At 41.8% G+C, this 24,117-nt stretch overlaps 1 protein-coding gene across 1 annotated transcript in view; it reads left to right on the top strand.

Moving 5' to 3' along the window:
• Positions 1 to 24,117, top strand: part of NYAP2 (neuronal tyrosine-phosphorylated phosphoinositide-3-kinase adaptor 2) — a 137,654-nt gene that overhangs the window by 92,207 nt on the left and 21,330 nt on the right. The window contains exons 4-5 of the mRNA XM_086618602.1: positions 10,279 to 10,491; positions 19,931 to 20,034. Coding sequence (XP_086474728.1) covers positions 10,279 to 10,491; positions 19,931 to 20,034 — 317 coding nt within the window. The remainder of the gene's footprint in view (positions 1 to 10,278; positions 10,492 to 19,930; positions 20,035 to 24,117) is intronic.

Genomic DNA, 24,117 nt, shown 5'->3' on the forward strand with positions numbered 1-24,117 from the left:
GAAGGGATGCCATCCAGAGGGACCTTGACAGGCTGGAGAGATGGGCCTGTGAGAACCTCATGAAGTTCAACAAGGCCAAGTGCAAGGTCCTGCACGTGGGTCGGGGCAATCCCAAGCACAAGTACAGGCTGGGCAGAGAATGCATTGAGACCAGCCCTGAGGAAAAGGACTTGGGAGTGATGGTGGATGAGAAGCTCAACATGAGCTGGCAATGTGCGCTGGCAGCCCAGAAAGCCAACCGTATCCTGGGCTGCATCAAAAGGAGCGTGGCCAGCAAGTTGAGGGAAGTGATTCTGCCCCTCTACTCTGTTCTCGTGAGACCCCACCTGGAATACTGTGTTCAGCTCTGGAGTCCCCAACACAAGAAGGACATGGAGCTACTGGAACGAGTCCAGAGGAGGGCCACGAAGATGATCAGAGGGCTGGAGCACCTCTGCTATGAAGACAGGCTGAGAGAGTTGGGGCTGTTCAGCCTGGAGAAGAGAAGGTTCCGGGGTGATCTTATAGCAGCTTTCCAGTACCTAAAGGGGGCCTACAGGAAAGCTGGAGAGGGACTTTTTACAAGGGTGTGTAGTGATAGGACAAGGGGCAATGGATTTAAACTGAAAGAGGGCAGATTTAGGTTAGATATAAGAAGGAAATTCTTTACATTGAGGGTGGTGAGGTACTGGAACGGGTTGCCCAGAGAAGTTGTGGCTGCCCCATTCCTGGAAGTGTTCAAGGCCAGGTTGGATGAGGCTTTGGGCAAGCTGGTGTAGTGGAGGGTTTCCCTGCCCATGGCAGGGGGGTTGGAACTACATGATCTTTAAGGTCCCTTCCAACCCTAACCATTCTATGATTCTATGGAGCTGCTGGAGTGGGTCCAGAGGACGGCCACGAAGATGATCTGAGTGCTGGAACACCTCTCCTGTGAAGACAGGCTGAGAGAGTTAGGTCTGTTCACCCTGGAGAAGAGAAGGCTCCGAGGTGATCTTATTGCAGTTTTCCAGTACTTAAAGGGGGCCTACCAGAAGGCTGGAGAGGGACTTTTTACAAGGGCATGTAGTGACAGGACAAGGGGCAATGGCTTTAAATTAAAAGAGGACAGATTTAGATTAGGTATAAGGAAGAAATTTTTCACTCAGAGGGTGGTGAGGCACTGGAACAGGTTGCCCAGAGAAGTTGTAGATGCCCCATCCCTGGAAGTGTTCAAGGCCAGGTTGGACGAGGCTTTGGGCAACCTGGTGTGTAGTGGAGGGTCTCCCTGCCCATGGCAGGGGGGTTGGAACTAGATGATCTTTGAGGTCCCTTCCAACTCGAACCATTCTATGATTCTATACAGACACTTGAAGACAAACATTTTTATAGAAAGTTCATGACCTTAAGTTTCAAAGCTTGACTTCCAAGATATCTATATTTCATAGAAGTGCTGACTATATTAAACTTGTCAACATTTTTTTTGGTCAAGTTTTCTCCTGAGAAATAGACTTTGAACTATATCAGCAGTTTGAATGGAGAGATTTTTCCACTGTTTGACCACTTTCATCTCTTCTAAAGCATATGTCTTCATTCAGATTCAGTAGTAACTGAGAAACTGTTGCTAGTCAGGAAAATGCAGAGATAATAATGAACACTAGTTGTGAAAACTGGGGACAGAAACCCTCACTCTCACATTTTCACATAAAAAAAATCAATCAGAAAGTTGGAGTGAAAATAAATTCTTTCCTGGCTATTTTGACTACAGAATCATAGAATCATAGAATGGTTAGGGTTGGAAGGGACCTTAAAGATCATCTAGTTCCAACCTCCCTGCCATGGGCAGGGAAACCCTCCACTACACCAGCTTGCCCAAAGCCTCGTCCAACCTGGCCTTGAACACTGCCAGGGATGGGGCATCCACAACTTCTCTGGGCAACCTGTTCCACTGCCTCACCACTCTCAGAGTGAAAATTTTCTTTCTTATATCTAACCTAAATCTGCCCTCTTTCAGTTTAAATCCATTGCCCCTTGTCCTATCACTACACACCCTTGTAAAAGTCCCTCTCCAGCTTTCCTGTAGGCCCCCTTTAGGTACTGGAAAGCTGCTATAAGATCACCCCGGAGCCTTCTCTTCTCCAGGCTGAACAGCCCCAACTCTCTCAGCCTGTCTTCATAGCAGAGGTGCTCCAGCCCTCTGATCATCTTCGTGGCCCTCCTCTGGACTTGTTCCAGTAGCTCCATGTCCTTCTTGTGTTGGGGACTCCAGAGCTGAACACAGTATTCCAGGTGGGGTCTCACGAGAACAGAGTAGAGGGGCAGAATCACTTCCCTCAACTTGCTGGCCACGCTCCTTTTGATGCAGCCCAGGATACGTTGGCTTTCTGGGCTGCCAGCGCACGTTGCCGGCTCATGTTGAGCTTCTCATCCACCATCACTCCCAAGTCCTTTTCCTCAGGGCTGGTCTCAATGCATTCTCCGCCCAGCCTGTACTTGTGCTTGGGATTGCCCCGACCCACGTGCAGGACCTTGCACTTGGCCTTGTTGAACTTCATGAGGTTCTCACAGGCCCATCTCTCCAGCCTGTCAAGGTCCCTCTGGATGGCATCCCTTCCCTCCAGCATGTCCACAACACCACACAACTTGGTGTCATCTGCAAACTTGCTGAGGGTGCACTCAATCCCACTGTCCATGTCTCCAACAAAGATGTTAAATAGCACTGGTCCCAGTACTGACCCCTGAGGAACACCACTCGTCACTGGCCTCTCCCTCTGTGGGACAGGTTATTACCATGCCTATCTAACAGACCTGGCCTCTTGCAGATCCAGCCGTTGTCAAAAAACCCAAACCCCTGTCGGACACACCAGGCTCGGAGCCAGGTATTAATCTCTTGGTACTTCCTGCCTAATCCCTCATCATTGACCACAGCTGGAAGGATAGAGGAGAACACAACCTGTGCTCCTGATCCCTTGACCAGGCGCCCCAAGGCTCTGAAGTCCTCCTTCATTGTCCTTGGAGTGGTTCTTACTAATTCCTCACTGCCTACCTGAAACAACAAAAGGGGGTGATAGTCTGAGGGCCGTACTAGGGAAGGAAGCTTCTTCCTTACATCTTTAGCTCTGAACCCTGGGAGGCAACAGACCTCCCTGTGCAGTGGGTCTGGTCTGCATATTGGGCCTTCTGTTTCCTTAAGCAGTGAGTCACCAATGACAATGACCCGTCTTTTATTCCTTACTGATGAGGTTTTAATGCCGACGGCAGTCCGACTAGGCTTTGGTGACACCTCCAAGCAGGCAGAACCACCATCCTCACTGTTATCCAGTTCCCCTTGCAGAGCACTGTACCTGTTACGCAAGGACACCTGGGGGGGCAGGGGAATTGCCAGGCAGTTACGCTTGCCAGGCCGAGCAGGGACCTTGTGCCATTGCCCCCTGTCCCCTAATTCCTCACATTTCCTGATCCCCTCTAACCTCTCCACTTCTTCTTTCAGCTCTGCCACAACCAGATTATGGAAGTTGTCAATTTCCCTCTCACTTTCCCTAATTTTTCTTAGCCTACTCACCTCCTCCCTGAGCTCCAACACTTCATCCTGGAGCTGCGCCACCCGGTTTAGCAGGTCATCAACCTGCTTGCACCTCACACAGCCATCCTCAGGGTTGCTCCCAGCTACCAGGGAAAAGCTATGACCTTCCTCACAGCCTGTGACCTGAACACCAATATCCCTTCGAGTGGGTGCAGAAAGCACAATTCTCCTACTCCGAGAAGCCACCATGACTCCCTGATAAGGTTGTCCCAGGACATTGCTTTTTATTTGCTTTGGTAATACACCTGTACAACAATGCATATCTTTCAGACTTGGTCTTTTCAGCCAAAGAATGAGGCTGTGAGGTGATCTGCAGCAGAATAGGAACACTTGAAAGATCAAGCACAATATTGAAAGAAATCATTAAGAAATAATTATGGCCCTATAGGAAACAGGATGTCTTGTATTGTCATTACTTCTATAATGTTTGCCAAAATATAATCATCTTGGATCAAATGGTTCTCCTTATGTAAGACTTAAAATTAAGTTTTCATGTATTTCAATCAATCATCAATAAAGAGGATTTTTGCCCTTACCCTAGGACATCAAACTGTGTTAAATGTATGTCTTAGCATGCAGAACTTTTAAAACTTCATCTTTTATGTAACTGATAAAGCCAGCTGAAGTTTATTGAAACTTAGAGAATTGTTTTATTCTATGCCATTCTATTCTATTTTTTTAAACCAGATTATAGCATTTACCATTTTCATTGAACATTTTTATTCTAAAGATGTGGATGATCTTTTGGTATAAATCCATCTCTTCTTTTGCTCATCTTCAATTAATTGCAGTGTGGGCTTTTTCTTTTCCAATCTTGTTCTCCTAGCCAGGATTGCCCACTTAGCAGCTTTAGGAAAGCCACAGAAAATGAACCAAACGCAGGTTTTCAGCAGTGCCTCTTTCCCCTCCCTCTGCTCTCTGTAGTGCTAAGGCAGAGCTGATCTTTGCATGTCTGTAGCAGGCAGATGTGATCTCCGCAGCGTTTCATTGTATAAAACAAACCAAACCCTACACTGCTCACAGAAACACGTGCTTGGTGAACACTGAAAAGCATTAGACATGTCTCCTTAAATGTTAGATGGTTTGTGAGGCTCTTTCAGGCTTTCTATTTATTTTGCATGGAACTAGGTCAGAGCTGCTTTTAATTGAACAAGCTGCCTGCTGCAAGTCTCGCTTAACTGTAAAAAAGGAGTATTAAAAATTGATATGCAAAGCAAACTTCTGCTTAATTAGCAAGTAGATGAAGTCAGAATAGACAAAGCACCATAGTTAATAAAGATGAGGAAATGGCTTTCACTCACAGTATAATATACTCCTGTTTTTTGGAAAAAATGGCTTAAGCACTGAGCGTTATCCATGTTTCTTGCATGTGGTATTAATAGCTGATTAGTTTTCTTTGGGAGAGGCCAGGATAAGTTTACAGCTGTGCAGATCAGACAAACCACCACATACCCAGAAGGCCATTAAAAGGCAGCTCTAATTTTTAAACGTGTAATAACTGTAAATAAAAATCCCTGTTGTGCAGAAAAAAGAAACTGTAGGATTCTCTCAAGGGCTTAGTATTGCTCTATATCCAATGTCTGTGGAAGTGGTCAGCCTAGAGCAGACAGGCGCATGCTGCTGTCATGCTGGCAGTGTTACGTGGGACACTGGTGGAGCTGTGCCTGGCCTTCCCCCAGCTCAGGACCTTGGGTTAGATGCAGCTCTCTGAGCAGGGCTGCTGTCATCTCTGCCCTGGGTATGAGGGTAGGAGCTGAAGCCTGAGATGCGTGTCTGGTAGCTCTGATCATCACGCACATGTGCTGGCTGCAGTCTAATCCTGCATCTCCCCCTCTCCCGATGGCCAGGTGTGCCCTTGGGGATACTCTGTGCTCCTGCTCCCTTGGCCAGGGCCATGCCCACCTTGCGGCTGTACAAGGTGTGAGGTCTCACATGTCAGGGCTGGAGGAGATTGGGTGTTCTGATTCACATCTAAACCTCATCACAAGTGACCTACCTTGCTTTACACCTGTATGCATGTGCTGAATTTTAGATCCTGTGAGTAGTAGCATTTACTTCCCACAGTAAGTGAGTTCTGCCTAGAGTGATGTATTATTTATTTAGGTTTATAACAAACACACAGAAAAAAGAGTAAATGAATAATGGATGGATGATTAGCTTATACATTTCAGCTCACAGCTGAGAGAGATGGCAGACAGCAACCCTCATTTTAGATTCCTTAAGACAATTGCTTTTCTTTCTTCCCCCCTCAAAACCCCAAGCTGTGTTACAGATTCTCCTGTTTATCACTTAGCATTACAGTAGGAAGCCACTGAGACCTGAAATTCATTTGTGCTTAAGAGCAGAGTGGCAGACCAGCCACAGAGTATAGATTCATTTGAATTATAGCCTTTCAGGTATGATGTTTTCCGTAGCTGTATTTTTCAGTTTGCTTTGGTCCAAGTTCCAGCTGATTAACTCTGTTTCTCGCTTTCTTTAGCATTTACAAGTTTTTCAGTACTGCAGCTCGTGTGCCAGCCCTGTGCAGTGTGCAGCTACTAGAGAGAGGACCTTTCATAGAGTGGAAATTGGACGTCTCATTTATTTGTAACCTGTGTTCTGTCTAAGAGTTTTTAGCCACCATCTTATACTTGAAGTGGAAAAGCCTGAGATTTAGGTGAAATAAATAAGAAAAATGCATATCTTTGAATATTGAAATACCATGACACCTGGAAGGGCTTGAAACATTTGAACACCTTTATGGCAGTTCAACCAACTGTATCCATAAATATTTAAAGCAGTGAATTATTTATTGAAATTTACATTTTTATGTACTATTTTGGCTTATGAGTTATTGAACAATAAAGATGCTTTCCATAATAATTTCAGCTTTCAAAATACAGCACTTGACTGTGAAAAGATTTGCCTGTGGCCATCATATGATTCATTGAACTCTCAGCATAACACTGAGCTTCAATATCTCCTAACTCCAAATTAAGGTTTTTAATAGCATGAGGTAACTTAGATCCCATCTGTGTTTCTTCACTTCTTAAATAAAAACTAAAAATAAAAAAGTTGTGGAGCAGCCACTGTTATCTTTCGGCAGAATATATGTATGACTGGTTAGAGTTCATGTTTTCAGTATGGGATCAATGTGGATAAAGTGGCCGTTTAAATCCAGCCGTAGCTGTTATAAGAGGTTTCCCTGTTTAAAATATACTGGTTTGATTTTCAGTCGATGGTAAGGTCACCACCCCATAGGTAACTACAGCCAGTAGCTACACGCATGTTCTGCTTTCTGCCAGTGCCTCGTGCCTGACTGCAGGAGTGAAACACACAGCAATGAGCGTGCTTCTATGAGGGACAATAATTTGTGCCACTAAGCTTGCTCCGTGGAGCTGCGTTTGCAGCAGGGAGTAATTGACAGCAGAAAAACATCCAAGTGACTGGGACAGTCACTAAAAGGTCCCAGTAATGTGCCGTGACCTGGGAGGGGAGCGTTCTGCACTTCTGGAGCTGTCACGGGAACGTTAGAGGTAAGGTACTCTTTCCAGTAGTGCAAGAACTAGCACAGTGATTTTTATTATTTTTTTTTAATGTAATTCGAATATGATTCCAGTTGACAGTTATTAAGGCAGCTGAAATTATTCTGAAATTCTCCCCAAATTATAGGAGCAAAAGTTAGGCACAAATTTCTTTTTTTCATTTTTTATGTATTCACAAGTGAGCAGGAAAGTGATATTACAGAAAACTATATAAAACACTGACATGTTGTTTTTCTGACTGTGTATCAATGTTACTGATAGTGATCACCAAATAATAATGATTCAGGCTCTGTGATGGGTTGCATGACATTATAATCTGACTCAATCTGCTTTTCATTTTTACAATATATTACTTTTCAGATAAACTGAGAACTGAAAATCCCCGAGAAAGGATAGTGGAATGTAAATTTACTAAGTCTAGACAGCCAGCTGAAAACTGATTTTCTACACCTTATAAAGAAGTAGACTATAAGCCAAATCTTTATTTAGTCTGAATATTTCCATAGTTTCCAGCTGGTTGCAGAGAACTGCTGTACTTTGATTCAGCTGATAAGAATGCACAAATCATTTTAATCAGGCAACAAGTACAAATGCTTCTCTGTTAAGTAAACTGAAGTAGATAAATTCTTAGCTCCACACTCAACCAGAGTGTTTCCACTGCAGCTAAGGACTGACTGTGTGAACGTGTGAAATTTCAAGGGGTGGTGTTCAAGTAGTGTCAATGAGACACACACAGAGAAGGTTTTCACAGTATTTCCAGTAGCAGCTGAATGACATAGTAAATTAAATCTATTGAATGATGCATTAAGTTGGTGGGGTACTTGCAGGGCCAGACTCTGACTTTTAAAAAGTGTATTCTATTCTTTTGACTTTCTCTCCTTTTGCTGGAAATGAAGAGCTGCAATCTAAACAGCATCCTGTGTGGTTGGGGAAGAGGATTGTGCGCATTTCCAGAGAATTTTGAAACTTTGTTCGTATCTTTCCTTTTCCCAGATAAGTAGTATCTTAAAGAATGAGTGTTGCTGGCATAAAGAAAAAATTCAGATACAATTGCATGTATCAGTTATGTGATTAAGTACATCATTATTTTTGATAGATCAATGCTCAGAAAAAATATAAGAGCGTTTTTGTTGATAACTGAAACAAATCTAGTTATAATTTGGGCTCTACCTCTCTTTGCATGGCTCTTTGTATTAGCAAGTCTCTACACAGTCACAGCCAGAGCTGTGTTACAGACTTTTCGTAGCAAAGGTCCTCAAAAGGCAGATGTCATGTTATATTGATACAGACTGTTATTCAACCTTGTACCCTGCTAGGGTTACCAACTAGGAAAAACAAAAGAGTTTGGATTTTCATTACTGTGTCTTTTTGCATGCATTAAAGTAGGTAAGTTGACCTAAAAGTTCAAGGAAGAGCTTTGATTTTTGAAGGTTTTTGTCACAAAAAATGTCACTGAATCGAGTTTATGAAACTTGCTAAATTGGGGTTGTTTTATTGTTTTTGCATGGAGTCTTACTACTGTGACTAATAATTAAAAAAAAAATCTTGCCGGTTCTGTTATGATATCCTTAACATTAATTTTTACTATTACCTGATAGTAATTCATGAAATACACTAATGATCGCATAGTGCACATCCAGTTAGATGTTTTTCCGTGTTTCCTCTATGACATTTCATTGAGGAAACTTCAGGATGACTGTATTGTTGCTCATCAAGTTCATCTGCAGACTGGAATGTCAAAGAACTCAAAACAACGTGAGATTTTGTTACTGTTGTGCATAGATGAGGTCTCTACTGCATCTTCCACTGTTTGCTGTAGCAAGGGTAAACAGCGTGTGGGTTTTTGAGCGGCACCCAAATTAAAGTGGTTTGAATGTGGTTCTTGTTCTGGAACTGTATCATCTGAGTGGCAATTCCTGTTGGATAGTCCTAGCTTCTGGCCATGGGGATAATTGGGAGAGGAAGTGGCTGCTGAGACAAATTTTGCCGTTGCATCTCTGCCAATCCGGTACAGCCAGGCCACTGCCATTCTGCATGGGGCCCCTGGGCAGCTGTTGTCATCTCTTGCCCACGAATGGCTCCTGGCACCTTCCCTTTTGTTGGCTCTCCCGAGTCTTGTAATGTCCCTTGTAGCCACAAACAGATTTTGAGTTAGGGCTCAAGGGAAGATTGTCCGTCTCTATCAAGTGTGAATTCCAAGACTGTGGATACATACAGAAATTAAGGTATATCAGGAGTTTGTTTTATAAACCTCAATGACTAGAACTGAGAGTATCATGTAAGGATGTCTTTGGTCTTAAATAAGAGGTATAAAATTACAAACTCAGGGGGATTTTTTTTTTTTTTTTACTGAAAGGAGGCAAACCGTTCAGCAAGCTTTGAATAACTGACTAGCACAGTAATTAGCTGTTATAACTAAAAATAAGCTAATGTTTCTTCTGTATCTAGTTTTTTGTGTGCGTTTTTCACAGCTACAGATGGAAAAGATCAAGAATGCATTGTTTCTCTGTTGCATTGCTCAACCTGCAAGAAAAGAAATGAGGATCTGGAGAAAAGAACAGAAAATCACCAACCATGAAGAAAACAGACATCACTGCTTCGCTTGAAAAATCATTCAACTGTGGTTTTTTTTTAATTTCTCCTCCTTATATTGACTCATGATGTTGCAAGCAGAAAGTCATTTTCGGACTCCAAGGATTTTCCAATGAAGTAAAATTTCATTCCCTAGGTTATGGTGCTGGGCACACCCAAAATACTGACACTGGACAGCTTGGTGGACTGTGTGCTTTTTATTAGAGTTTATGAGGAGTAAAGATATGTTGACTTACGAGAGAGCTTCCTTAAAAAATGCCTGAAGAAGAACTCTTATTCTCAGTAAAATGACAGCTGAAAAGAATTAAACTATTTTCATAAATTGTTAATAAAAGCATAGTTTGATAGGATAGCATTTTCAAAAATACTTCCCTGGCATATAAAAGTTGTAACAGAGAAGTTACATTTTATTCGTCTGCTGCAATGTGTATGGTTTTATAATTAAAAAGTGTGTTGAAACTTGCGTAAACTATAGGTTTTAGGCCTAGACAGCAAAATTGTGATATAAATTGCCTTTAAAAGATTTATGATTGGTATATATGGAACGTTGAGCAAAAGATTGTTATATGATGTGAGTAATTAGCAGACACTCTATAATGAAATGTGCACTTGTGTATTTTGTAGAACCACTAGATGAGCTGAAGATTAGAAGTCACAGCACTGAACCACTACCAAAGCTGGAAAACAAAGAGAGGGGAGGCCATCATGGGACAGCTTCCTCCAGGGAGCCAGGGAAAGCTCAGGAATGGGATGGAACGCCAGGCCCACCTGTGGTGTCCAGCAGGCTGGGGAGATCCTCTGTCAGTCCAACCATGTTGGCTGGAAGCAACAGCTCAGGTATGTCAAGGAGCAGGGCAGGGAAGATCTCATTAATCTCCTTGTGAGCTGAAGGATCCCTAAAGATACACAGATGTAGGTCAGCATCTGGATTCTTTAGACTTGCAAATATCTTCTGGAATCTGCACTGCCCATTAACTGCAGCACTGATAAGCCTTGTGCTGTCGGCTTGTGCTCTGTACTGAAACAGGACTGAGGTGGTAGCAGGTAATACAAGCATGTCAACATGCTGTTTATCTGTTTTAAAATACATAAGGAATTCCACCTGACAATGAAAAGGGACACTACGGCAAAGGCACCCCCAGGATGGCGTCTCAGAGAGAAGTCTATAAATTCAGATATCACATACAGTAACAAAAACGCACTGTGCAGAAACAAGGCTGTCTTACTGGTACGCACAGTGAGTGGACACAGGTAGCCTTTGCTTTATGCTTGTACATAAATATCTAGAAAATGGACTATGGATTTCAGAAGCCTCACATTCATAACTATCCATTTTATTCATCAAATTTTCTATTTAAAAGATAGTGAATTGCCATAAACCATGAAAAATAATACAGCCTTTTTTATAAATTGACTAAGATGAACAGAACTAATACACGAATGGACATCTATAAACAGGTAAGTATAGCTCTGGCATAAGCACTGCATGGTTACTTTTTGAGATTTGACAGTTCACTTAAAAAAGGAACTTCATTTCTTATTGGTGGGATTGTGAAAAATACCCGCTTTAAACTATGCTGTTGGCATATGCAGTACTGGAGCCTCATGATCAATGTTCAGTGAACGTAAGACCATGAATGAGCTACTCAAACAAGAAATTATTCCTGCATGAGAGAGCTGCTGGGCAGTCAGTGGCAGAGGTGAGTCTTTGCAGTGCCAAGGTAGAAGAGATGCTCACTCCTCACCCAGGGCACTGCATCCCTGTATGATTATGGGACTCTCATTTTCCCTGCGTTGCTGTAAATGACACCTCAAACTCAGCAGATAACTCGAATATACTTTGCTGATGTGATGGGTCATTTTCAGCAATCATGTAGTCCAGCTTTTCTTGCTATGGACCCCTGAAACAGTCCTTCCCGGGGCAGCAAAAGTGACTTATCTGCAAATCTCATGGTTCTAGCACAGCATATTTGGGTGTTACTGCCTTTTCTTACTTATTTGTTCTCGCAAAGCATCCTGGAAGGTGGGAATTTTCCAGATTAGCTCCTAGTTTTGTTAAAAGTTCTGTTCCCAGTGTATTAGAGCATCATCTGTGCTGATACAGGTAAAAGGGTGAGTTTAAAGGTACCACATCAAAGTGTCAGGACATCTGATAATTAGACCAAAGGTATGTACCAACCTTTTCAGTTCTGCGAGATGACAGTACGGAGCAAAATGGAAGATAAATTAAAATTAAAGAGTAAGTTCTTAGCAAAATATAGCACTTCTTTCCAACCTTCCTGCATCAGTTTTATTTTAAAGAGTTGGTTGATCTCCAAAAACAGATAAAACATATTGGCCTCAATCTTCATTTGGCATCAGCAAACTGTAATAGTTGTTGAATCATGCCTTGATTTAGTTAACTGTGACTCTGTCTTACATAGCTAGGACTGTCAAAGAAAAATTATGGAAATATTTTATGGACTGCATTTTGACTCCTTTTTTAATATTAAAATCTGAGAGCTGATTATGATTTCTCTTTCCCTGCAGTTTTTATGACATTTCATTTGATGAATATTGCCTCTCATCTGCAATGAATATTTTTTCCCCTATGTCTCTAGCTGTTGCCTGAGCAACATGTTTTACCTTTAATGGGTAGGACATTGCATTCAAAAATGCTGTACACAGTTCTCCTCAATGAACTTGTACATGATCTGTACCGGTTCATTCTTCCCATTAAATTAGAACTGTAACAGAATGCAAGGAGATTTAATACATCTATATGGATACAAATGCTTTCTGGAGTCAAGGAGATAGAATAACTCTGTGCTAGGAGAGCACAGAGATTTACCACAGGATCAAATAAAATCAGGGCTGTCCCCAGTAGTTGTCATTGCTCTCTTTCCAACATCATAGATAAGAGAAAAAAGGAAACTTTTTTTTGTGTGGACATGTCCTTGAAACACCACAGTTTGCTGCCTACCTCCTAGTTCACACCGGTACAGGCATTTATTAGGGCAGTGTTGGAATAATTTAAAGAAAATGGAGTTGAATTGCTCAGCCGTAAAACAGAAAGGATGTGAAAGGTCTTCTCATGTGTGCTCAACAGACAGCTCTGCTGAGGTGCAGATAAATTGGGAACTGGCATGGTCCAAGGGAATACGTGAGTGAGAGTACTGATTTTTTGTGGGTTCTGCTCATCTCTGCACCTGCTAGTAAGATCAGAGGAGGAATTAGCCATGTCCAAACAATCTCGAGCTTTCTGGTCATTTTGTTCAAATGAGCCTGGCCTGTCAGATGCACATGGGTATCACTGTCTCTAATGCCTGATTGTTCTCTCATCTGTCACATCATTTGTCAAGGTCACTTTCTGTTTCTTGGCATCCTATTGTTTCTTACGGAAAGCAGTGTAAGTGGTTTGGGGGCATGCTGGCATTTAGGAGGAAAGTCAATGCGATTGCAGCAAACAGCCAAATGAGGTCTGTGAAACAGAAGGCTCTGATCACTTCACTCCAGGAGCTTTGAAGAGTATTTTCTGGAAGTTGCTGTTTTTTTCCTAACTGCAACCATGAAGCATTTTGCATTGCCACCTGCTGCTACAGACAGACACTGCACTGCCTTTTACATCTCAGATACTCTACTCTCTGGTTGTGCCCTGTTTTTGAATTGCCATCAGTTTGTCACTCAGCCAGCCCATTAGTATTCTAGCAGAAAACATTGTAGATAATCAGGAAGGGAGTAAATGCCCACCCTTCACTGGAATTACTGGCTAGTATTGTGGGTTTCCGAAAGTAATAAATAGTTAAGTTCAGGCTCTTTTGAAATGGAGCAGTGCCTGCAAAGCCCAAGGTGCAAGATACATTCGCTGATACAAGAAGGGAGTAGCGGCAGAGTACCAGTTTGTGCTAGCTAGGGCTGCTTCCTTCAAAGAAGACTGAGTACACCCACCAACCCCTAAATTTTCTGCTCAGAGGCAGTATCAGAGTATCACTGTGCTATCAAATCCTCAAAGATTCTCCAAGTGAAGGCAACTTAATGCTGGTGGTATATGTTACTGGGATGCCTACCCAACGAGGTCCAGCCCAGGATTTCATAGATTTCTAGGTTGGAAAAGACCTTAGAGATCATCCAGTCCAACCGTCCCTAATCTCCCATTAAACCATATCCTTAAGTAGTTCATCCACCCTTTTCTTAAACACATCCAGGGATGGGGACTCAACCACCTCCCTGGGCAGCCTATTCCAGTGGCTGACAACCCTTTCAGAGAAGAAATACTTTCTAACATCCAACCTGAATCTCCCCTGACTAAGCTTATATCCATTTCCTCTTGTCCTATCACCCATCATGATGGGTGATCATGTAAGGAGCCCTTCCCCCACCTCCCCACCATCCCTTCTCAAGTATTTGTAGACCATAATCAGGTCTCCCCTCAGCCTCCTCTTTTCCAGGCTAAACAGCCCCAACTCCCTCAGCCACTCCCCATAAGTTTTACTTTCCAGCCCCTTGACCAGTTTAGTCACCCTTCTCTGGACCCGCTCCAGGAGCTCAATATCTCTCTTAAAGCGAGGGGCCCAAAACTGGACACAATATTCCAGGTGCGGCCTCACCAGTGCCGAGTACAGGGGCAGGATCACTTCCCTGCTCCTGCTGGTCACACTATTCTTGATACACACCAGTATCCCATTGGTCTTTTTGGCCACCTGGGCACACTGCTGGCTCATATCAAGCCGGTAGTCAACCAACACCCCCAGGTCCTTCTCTGCCAGGCAGCTCTCCAGCCACTCTTCCCCGAGCCTGTAGCGATGCTTGGGGTTTTTACACCCCAAGTGAAGGACTCTGAGGATGAAGGATGCTGTACTTCCAGACCTTGCTTACACTGGTCATTCATGATCTCCACACACAAGCTCTCCCCTAGCAGTACCTGTCACCTAAGGTAAAATGAGAGTAATACTGAGAGCTGTACACTAAGGATATCAAGCCAGTGCACTGTGAGCCAGGTGTTATTTCCAGGGTTTGGGAACACAAAGTCAGAGAGCCTAACTGTAGAAGTGCATGCTGCTCTCTGCAGCAGTGGCGTTACAGCTATTTGGAACAATACATAATTGTCCTTTTGATCCAGAGTCCCAGAATTGACAGTAGTCCATGTCGGAAGCTTCAGAATTCAGAAATTTTAAGGAAAAGGTACTGCCAGTAGGACATGACTATTCCTTACCTCGTTGCCTCAGTCATTGACATAGACCTGAGATGGGGCAGTTCAGGACAAATCTTAGTTTAAAACGTACCCCATCTAATACAGACATGATTTTTCTTATTCTTTGACTTGGTTTTGAGTATCATTAATCTTTTGACCTGTGGATATCTAGTAGCACTGAGTCCCACAGGTTCAGTGCTCCCTTTGTGAAAACAGTTCAGTTTGACATGATGCTGTGCTATTTCAACACTAAGTGGCTTCTGCAGGTGAAGTCCTAAATACTTTTTTTTAAGTGACAGAATACTATATAGTTTATTCCCCCTGAAGGTTTCATAATTTCAAGTTATGTTTCAGCTTACTCGTCTCTTTTTAAGAAACCAACACGGCCAGGCCAGTATGATGATAATAGGTGGGTTTTTTTTTTCCAGTATGCATGTTTTCTTTTTCTTCTTTTTTTCTTCTTTTTTGCATGTGATTACTTGCAGCCTGTCACATCACGTTGTTTAATGCAAAATGTGCTTCTTGGCAGCTGTAGCAAATAAGTAATATTTCTCTTTTCATGTGCAAAGAAGAGACTGTGACAGGATAAGAAGCTTCTCCAATGTAAGTGACAGCCAGAGTATTTTTTTGAATTAAGATTAGGATAGGCAGAATGAAGTCTTCCTTGGATGAATAAAAGAACTCTTCTCGTTAAGATCCAAAAATAAAAATCCTGCAGAGCTGTTGTATTTCTGGAAAATATAGAAAACGATAGCACATTAGTATAAAACTAATCAAAAATATTTCCATAAAATCTTGTCACATATCAGCACTCTGCTTTATCGAGGAAAATCCAAAAACATCTCCTGCTCCAAATGCAATCAGTCAGACCTCTACATCTTCAGTTACTATGACAGCACTTGCACTTTTGGAAAACAGGTCATTTATGTGAGTGCTTAAATACATAATTAAGTACACAATTCTAAGGCAATCCTATTTGTGATTGGAAAGCCTGTATTTCTGTGTTGTATAGACTCTCCTAAAATTCTTACCCTTAATGCTCTCCTTTGGGGCTGTCTGCTTGCTTATGTCCATGTGTAATCCTACTGGCATTGTCAGGACTCAGCTTAAACCTGGGAGTCCACTGATGCTGGTCCCATTGCAGCTGACTTCATGTGTGGCTTTACTTTATGCTGAGGTGGCTGCGTTTCCAACCACTGGCATTGCGGGGAGTGTTGTGGCTGCTGTGGGTGACGTGACAGGACTGAGGCACAGCGGACCAGCCATCCCCTACCAGCATTACGCTGCATCTGTGCCTGGCTCCTGGAGATGCTTCAGGCACTTAGCAAGCAGTCCGTTTTTCATAATATGGCACAACGTGAGGGATGCGTCATTTGAACGTGTGCAAAATAATACCACCAAACTTTCATCAGTTAACTATAGCAACTGAATCTTATGAACGTTTTTGTGCATACAATAGCTAAATATGTTATGCAGCTCCGTAGCTACCCAGACAGTCTGCTGAATTCAAACCTCACGCTGCCCATTGATTGCATCAGGCATCTCTCATGGCTACTCAAGTGCACTGCGTTCCCTGGCCCCAGCCCAGTAAAGCACTTAGACATATGCCTATGAGTTCCCTAGCTTGGCAGTAGGCTGTTAGCCCTTGTCAGCATTTGAGTGGCTTACAGCAGTGTCAAAAGGCCCCTGGCTGTGGATGCAGAGAGTCCTGCGTTTGGAGTGGATCTGGATCCACTTGCACAGTGAAGCACAGTGCAGGGATGGGGTGCCATGCTAACTTTATCAGTATGGAGCGAGGTGTATTTTAGTTTACATTATCATGGACCCTGAGCAAATGGGTCTTCCTCAGAGGGCAGACAGAGCCTTTCCTATGTGTTACCAGGCTGGCCGATAAAACTGCTCCACACCATACATTACTGTTATAAAGAGGATTTCTTAAGAGGTCTCAAGACTACTTATTTCAGACGTTAATACTGAGCTGTCTCAATATCATCCACATGAGATAAATATGAATTAAACACTCAAAACTATCCCTGAGATTTGCTGGCAGAAGTTGTCCTTCCTTCAAGATTCTCAGCAGTAAACAGGAAAACCCATTTTCATTCTAGAACCAGAACCAGTATCAATATGCAGACCTTGCAGACAAGCTGAAATGACCATTTAAAATACGAAAATCAAGAATTAAAGACACTGGAAGTGGCTGGATGGTGGACATAATTGCGCAAGAAGACCTCTTACTACTTTTTAGATAGCCCAAAGCAGAAGTTGTTATTTGAAGTGATCATTATTATTTTGAAGTTATCAAAATCCAGTTAGCCTCAGTACAGTGAATAAGCTGTCCGCAGCTGAAAAATAACATGTTCAGAATACAGAGCAGTGACTTGGGCATCGCTTATGCAACAAACCATGTATGGATGTTTTTTTCCCACAGTAGTGTGCAGTGTGAAGATGTTACTCAGAGCACTAATTACAGCAGAATAGAGTATTTGGTCTAAAAATATTCCCACTGAGACCAATGAAATGGCTATTAAAAAAACCCGACAACATTTCACTTTCACTGCGTAACCCAACTTCCTCAACTTAAAAAAAGCTAGATGGAACCATCTCTGAAACCTCTTTTGGTGAGGACGCCCATGGAAATCACAATAGTTTCCTTAGTACTGTAAAATATATTACAGGGAGATAAAGGAACTAATACTTCATCTGTGTGTGATAGGTTTTATTTCTTTGATGCCAGATCAAAGGAGTCTCTTTGGCAAGGAAACGGTAATCTCTTGTTGTTGCACATATATCCAAATTGGAAATTATGACACTACTCTCTGCTTTCCCAAAGCAGAGAAAACAGTTCAGAAGCAATGGCAGGCAATGCCTTGGAGTTTTTTACATGCTGGGTGTCGGATTCTGCTAGTCACAGCCAAAACAGAGTCTCTATTTGGCAGTAGGGAAAAACAACTAAAAAAAAACCCAATTCTTGTCCTCTCTGGAACCACAGCAAAATTCCAAGAGGGAACAAACATGAGATCCTTTATTATATCTATATTACTGAAAGAAACAGTCAGAAATCTGGCACACAGTGTGAAATCAGAACAAAACCAAATCTAATCAAACCTTCAGTATAACTGCCCAAGTCCAAAAAAAGCAAACTAAGAGATTAATGTACAAAATGCAAGGTTGTTTATGGAGGAGATCAGTCTGCTCCTTTCTGCATGCTTATTGCCGTGTTGACTCGTGGTATGTTTACAGACTGACTAGGGATGAGTGAATTGAGTAATGTATTCATTGAACAGCATAAATATTTTTGCTGCTCAGCCAGCTGGATGTTAACCAACCTATTAATATTTAGTTGATGAATATTCACCCATACAGATGCTTTTATTGGTCTAAGTGCTCCAGCTTAAGTGGATAGCTCTTCTCCATACCCCATTGAATTCTGAAACATCCAAGGAAAACAAGCATTTAAGGTGACAATGAAAAAAGCATCAGTGAGGTTGGAAGAACACATTTCATCATGTTGCTGGTAGGTAGCATGATGTGCCTGCTGTCCTCAAGTTTCCACGGTGTGCCAAGTGACCTTAAGGATGTGCTAGTGATGGACATCTTACTCCTTTCAAACAATGACCCAACCAGTGGCTAGTGATAATAGAGATCCACTCAGGGAATAGAGAAACTAGTATAAAACAACCACAGACAAAGCAGCAGTGTAAATGAGGCATGAGAAAGTACATTTCGGAGAGACATAAGCAAGATATATGAGAAAAATGCTTCAAAGGCAAACGTGCTAAACCAGGATTGCACAAGGTGTAGGTCTTTCCTCTGTTCTTGAAAACACAAGATTGAATAGGAGAAATTCCGTAAACCCATTGTATGGAGGCATGATATTATTACAATTATTTGTTGCTCATGGTAAAGCACTGCTATTGATGCTAAAATCGAGAGTCTGTTATTGTACGAAGTGTGCCTGCTGAGTGCAAAGGTCCTTGCTCTCAGTGTTTGCCCACTAAACAGGAGAGACAGGTGCATGGTTGGGAGGAAGGCTTATAAAACATGAGGAGAATGAACACATTCATCTGAGCCAAAAGTCATGGGTTGAGAGGAGATGTTTCCTTGGCCATAAACAGGAAACGTAGGGAGAAATATTTTTCTCAGGCAGAAACAGGCAGACCCATTTCTCAGGAAAAGACAGTTTCTTCTAGACCAGGTGTGGAGTGTTGAATACTGTGGGATAGCACCCTGGTGTCAGCGTAGCTCACAGACAAAAACTTTCCAGGATGCTTGAACTGCATGGTCACCTTCGTGTTGATATGTTAACAGTAGTAATCAGTGCTGGAAGTCGATGGGGAGCCTTCTGAGAAATGCCTCCATGTACAACAGCAGAAGTAAAACTAAAGAACTAATATCTGTGCAATTCTGCTCTGGAATAGAGCTTTCTCTTCTTATTCAAGGCAGCCTCCACTTCTGTAATCGCCTCAGTTCTGGAGAACTGACTTCAGAGTTTGCCACTGTTGATGTTCTGATTTCTCTCCTTTCTTCCTACTTTCTGTCTCTCAATTCACAGCCATTAATGTCAGATTTCCAAGTGCTTTTGGTATCATTCCAAATCCCCAAGTACCACACTATTCTCAACACTATTATACTCTCTCTCCTTCATTTTCTGGCATTTCATGCTTTCCCTCAGCACAGTCCATCTTTGGGCTGCCATCTCCCTCAGCTCTGGGATACAGAGAGGAAACCAGAAGCTGCTGCAAGTTGTTTAATCACTGCTGTATTTTTTGGGGAGTGGAAAAGGGCACTGGCAGGGGCAACAAGAAAGTTTCCTTTATATGCTTTCTGTCTGCTGTTTTATGCTCTATACTTGAGCTTCAGAGATGCTAGAGGAGAGGAAGAGGCCAGGACTTGGGATGGATTCTGTCTTAATTCCACTTCGTCTGACCTCAACTCGTGTTCATGATTCAGCCGAAGATTTTAACTTAGAAACCAAGCCTGGGGTTAACTTAGAAACCAAGCCTGTCCATTTCAAGACAGTCTTGGGTCCACCATGTTTTGGTTTACTGCAGCAGCAATGCACCTCCTGTTCACTGGTGTATTTTCTTCTCTCTTCCTTTGCAGAGCCTAAAGCGAGTTGCAGATTAGGTCGGTCTGCGTCCACATCAGGTGTGCCTCCTCCGTCCGTTACTCCCCTCAGGCAAGCCAGTGATCTTCAGCCGAGCCAGGTACCATCGTTAGCCAATCGTGAATGACTTCATGTGCTGCAACGTGCCGAATGTTTCTCACCTTTGTGTCTGTCATTTGTTATAGTAAATGTTTTTTTTGTTTTTTGTCTTTATTTTCTCTGTGTGTGCGTGCATCTGTGTGTGCGCATCTCTCATTGGCAATGAAACTCCACTGGCCACAGCCAGTAGCATATTCTTTGCTCTTAATTACTTGTATCCTTTTCTGTCTTCATTCTGTAATATAAATGTAGTAAAACTGTACTGTATGAATTGGCTGGGGGTTTTATTTTTTCATGTTTTCTGTACTTTTTTACTGTCTCTAAAATTTATCAAACTTTGATAAATTTATCTATGTTTTTATGTAAATTTATTTTAAATGTCTTGTCTAAAGCACTTGCACCAATGTTTGTCAATGACTTGTACATACCTGACTTTTGCCCAGTTGTATGTTAATATTTGTGCCAGTCTCACATTTGTTTTGAGCTTAATGCATGATTGTATTACACTGTGATTTATCACTGTCCTGAAAACTGCTCTTACAGCAAGTTATTTTGTTTAGTTAAGGCAGCTAGACTCTCTTCAGCTATAGGCCATGTAATGCTTACAGGACTATTAAATAGTCTACTGTAGTTATATTTATTGTATGTTGTTAGGAATCAAAACCAAATCAAAGAGGTAACATCTCCTTGTGTCTTAAACAGAGATACTTTTTTTTCCTCATTAAAACCCAAAATGCCACATAAGACCCTTGAGAAAGAAATGAAAGTGTTTGGGTTTGGCAAATTTCTCCAATAACAAGAAAATGGAAAAGAAATAAAGACATGGGAAACCTGTACTTTCCTTTATTTTATATGCTAATACTGATATTGTATCATTTTGCTGTGCAGACCTGTATTATTAGTTTGACAGAACTAACTGCTGAGTAGCAATTGAGAGAAGAGGTTTCACTTAAACATAACGTGAATGCCTTCTGTCAAGCTCAAAGCACTTCAGTGTTGTATCGCTTGTGCGTACTTGTACGGGCCTACACATCACTCTGTATGTGTGTGGGTATATATATGTACAAAGAGACATAAACACGTATGTATATATGTGCACATACATATACGTACTCACACACACAAACACCCTTATTTAGATGGTGAATTTTTGATGGGCTTTCAGGGAATTAGTCCCCATAATCCTATTGAATGTCAATGAGATACGGGTGGAAAACTCCCTGAGGACTGCTTTGCAATAATTACGTATTTCAATTGTTTGTGGCGTGGTGAGTTGCTTCTAGAAGGTCTTGACCAAAGTAGAGACCAGAAGAGTAAGATTGATTTGCTCAATCTAGGCAGCCACCTACTTGTTAGGAAGGTTATATTTGGGTATCCTTGCTCACACAGGTTAAAATTCTTTAACCTGCGAAACAGAAGCCATTGTATTACTTCTGAGCCCTGCCAGACACAACAGCTAACAGAAACTTGTGCATTCTAAAGTATATTTTACAAAAGAAAATCAAATCCATAATAGAGACTCAAAATGACAGCCCATTTAAATACCACGTCAAGTGTTCCTTCATCTAAGGAAGGAATCAGGGTATCTGTATTTCGAAGGGTTTGAGTGTCCCAGTGTTCATGTGGTATATGATTTTTGATTAAATGGGTCTTACAGCAGATACGATGCTTTTGCTGGTTGCTCAGTGGCAAAGGCACCTTGGGTGTTTTGAAGGGATTTTAGTATCTCAGTTTATATTAAGAGCTAAACAATAAGCCTTGAAAGCAGAAGCTGATGTGATAGAAGAGATAATGAGCCTCTTAGAAGCTGCAGCTAGGGTTCACTGAAACTGTGGAGGAAAAATCCACCTCATTTCATACAGAAGAAAGGAACAAAGATGATAAGAGGAATTTTCAAGTGACTATAGAGAGTGTTCTTGTTAATTGAATAATGTATGGTATGGACAAGGCTTTATGAAAAACAAGAAAAACTGGTAGAAGGTTTCTCTCCCCATAAGTCTTCCCCTCAAGCTGTCGGTCTCTTACTGTCCATCTATTAAGTTGTCATTTATTATGATGGCATAATTTTTTAAAAGCGTGGATTTGACCTTGATTCCAGAGTGAAGATAAGTCTCGATATCTCCACGGCAGATACAAATATTACTTTGATTGTATTCTTTATACACCTATTGTATCGTAATGTGCAAATAATCTGACAGGTGAAATGTGTTTAGAAATAGCTGGATTGTTAGCCCATTCTGAATCTGATGGATGGTGGCATACAGGGTGTTTATTTTTATGTACTGTGGCTATTGATTTTATTGATACTGGTTTCCTTAACCACATTGTAATCAGCAGTTAGACTTTCCAAAAGATTAAGAGGATGCATCCAGTTATCCATCTCTTTGTTGACAAGAGGGGCACAGCTAACATTGATACAGGGATACAACATAGAGGAGTACATCTGGGAAAGGGCAGGTTACTGTTAATCGGTTTTCTCAAATCTTCATGAATCCCAAACTCATGTTTTCCAAAATGTTTAACTTGAGAAAAAAGTTGAGTTTTGCAACTGAGCTCTCAAGGCCCATCATTTTTACTACAGAAGTGGTGAGAATGCTTAGTAATTAAAACCAGGTCTGATCTAAGGAAACATAAATTATAATTCAAATCAGCTATTGGGTAATTATGTAACTATTGACATTTAAGTCCCCTGTGCCTTATTTTCTTGTTTGTTTATTGGTATAGGAATTGTGAGGATTAACCAGTCAATATTCACAGAACATATTTATGGTGTATTGATGGTAAGCATTATAGTGATCACTTACAAATAAAAAGAGTGAACTTAGAAGCAGAGATGAATTATGTGGCTGGTCTCTGATAGAGAACACTTCAAAATTCCTGTAGCAGCAGCCAGCAGTTACCAACATGCTAAGCCAGACAGAGAGCGTACCGTTCTGTACTTAGTTCTGGTAAATGGTGAGGGCGTTTTGAAAGAGCTGATTGCAGGAAGTAACCTTGGATGAAGTAATGAATTGACTCGATTTAAACTGAAAGATAAACAGAAGTTTATCTTGGAACTGAAGTTTTTGATTGTATAAGGACAAAGTTTAAGAAATTAAGCAAGAAGCAGAGGAAGTCAAGTGGAGAGCTTGGAACTGTAATATGGCAGAAGCGTGGAACATATTTGCGGTACAGAAGTGGCATATATCTGTATTTCCAAAATACCTATCTTAATGTAAACATCCGAAAAAGAAGAGTGTAAGTAGCAGAGGAGTGTTATAGATATCACAGAACGTAATGCCTTCTAAAGGTTCTCTGGCCTTAGCAGAGAGCTTACAGGGAATGGAAAATTGTTCTAGAAAGTGCAGTAAATTATACCTTAGAGATAAGAAATGTGTGAATAAAATTAGAAATAGTGGAAGTCTATGTGAGTTTGGCCTTTATATGGAAATGAAAACAAGTACCAGTGCTTTGTAACCATCCAAGTGGACAGAGAACAGTAGAAAACAGAGAACATAAACACCATGTGAGGTTTATAAAGTACAATAAACATGGTCCAACGATGCCCCAGTAAATAACTTATCACCCATATTGCTGGAGCCTCTGTGCTGGTGCCTGAGACTCCTGTAGCACGCATGGTTAGGTGTTTCAACCTGCAGTGGTAAATGCTCAGGCGTATCAGGGGACCCTCATAGTGGACGAAATCATTCACTTGTGTAAAGAAAGCGCAATTTGGAGTCAGAGGTATCACTGCAATACAGCGTTGTTTCTCTGGATCCTGTCGTTCTCCACATCTTCACCTCAGGGTAACAAAGGATTACACTCTATCGATGGACTCAAAAATCCCTGTCACGCACAGGATACATGTGCACTGAGCATGTCTATCACAAGAGAAGAAAATGTTTCAAGCAACCTGCACTGTGGAAGTCCCTCTGCTGGAGAGCAGAGCATCTCGCATTCATTTTTTAATGTATGTAACATCATGTCTAGGTCCCCACTGGCAGGCTTCTCAGAAACTGTCTTCAGCACACGAAAAAAAGCACTGGTTTCCATTTTAAGAGCAAGGAGTCAATGTAACTATCTCTGGATTTTTTGCCTCAAATGA

The sequence above is a fragment of the Tauraco erythrolophus genome, chromosome 11 (genome assembly GCF_009769465.1).
Source record: "Tauraco erythrolophus isolate bTauEry1 chromosome 11, bTauEry1.pri, whole genome shotgun sequence".
Taxonomy (NCBI): domain Eukaryota; kingdom Metazoa; phylum Chordata; class Aves; order Musophagiformes; family Musophagidae; genus Tauraco; species Tauraco erythrolophus.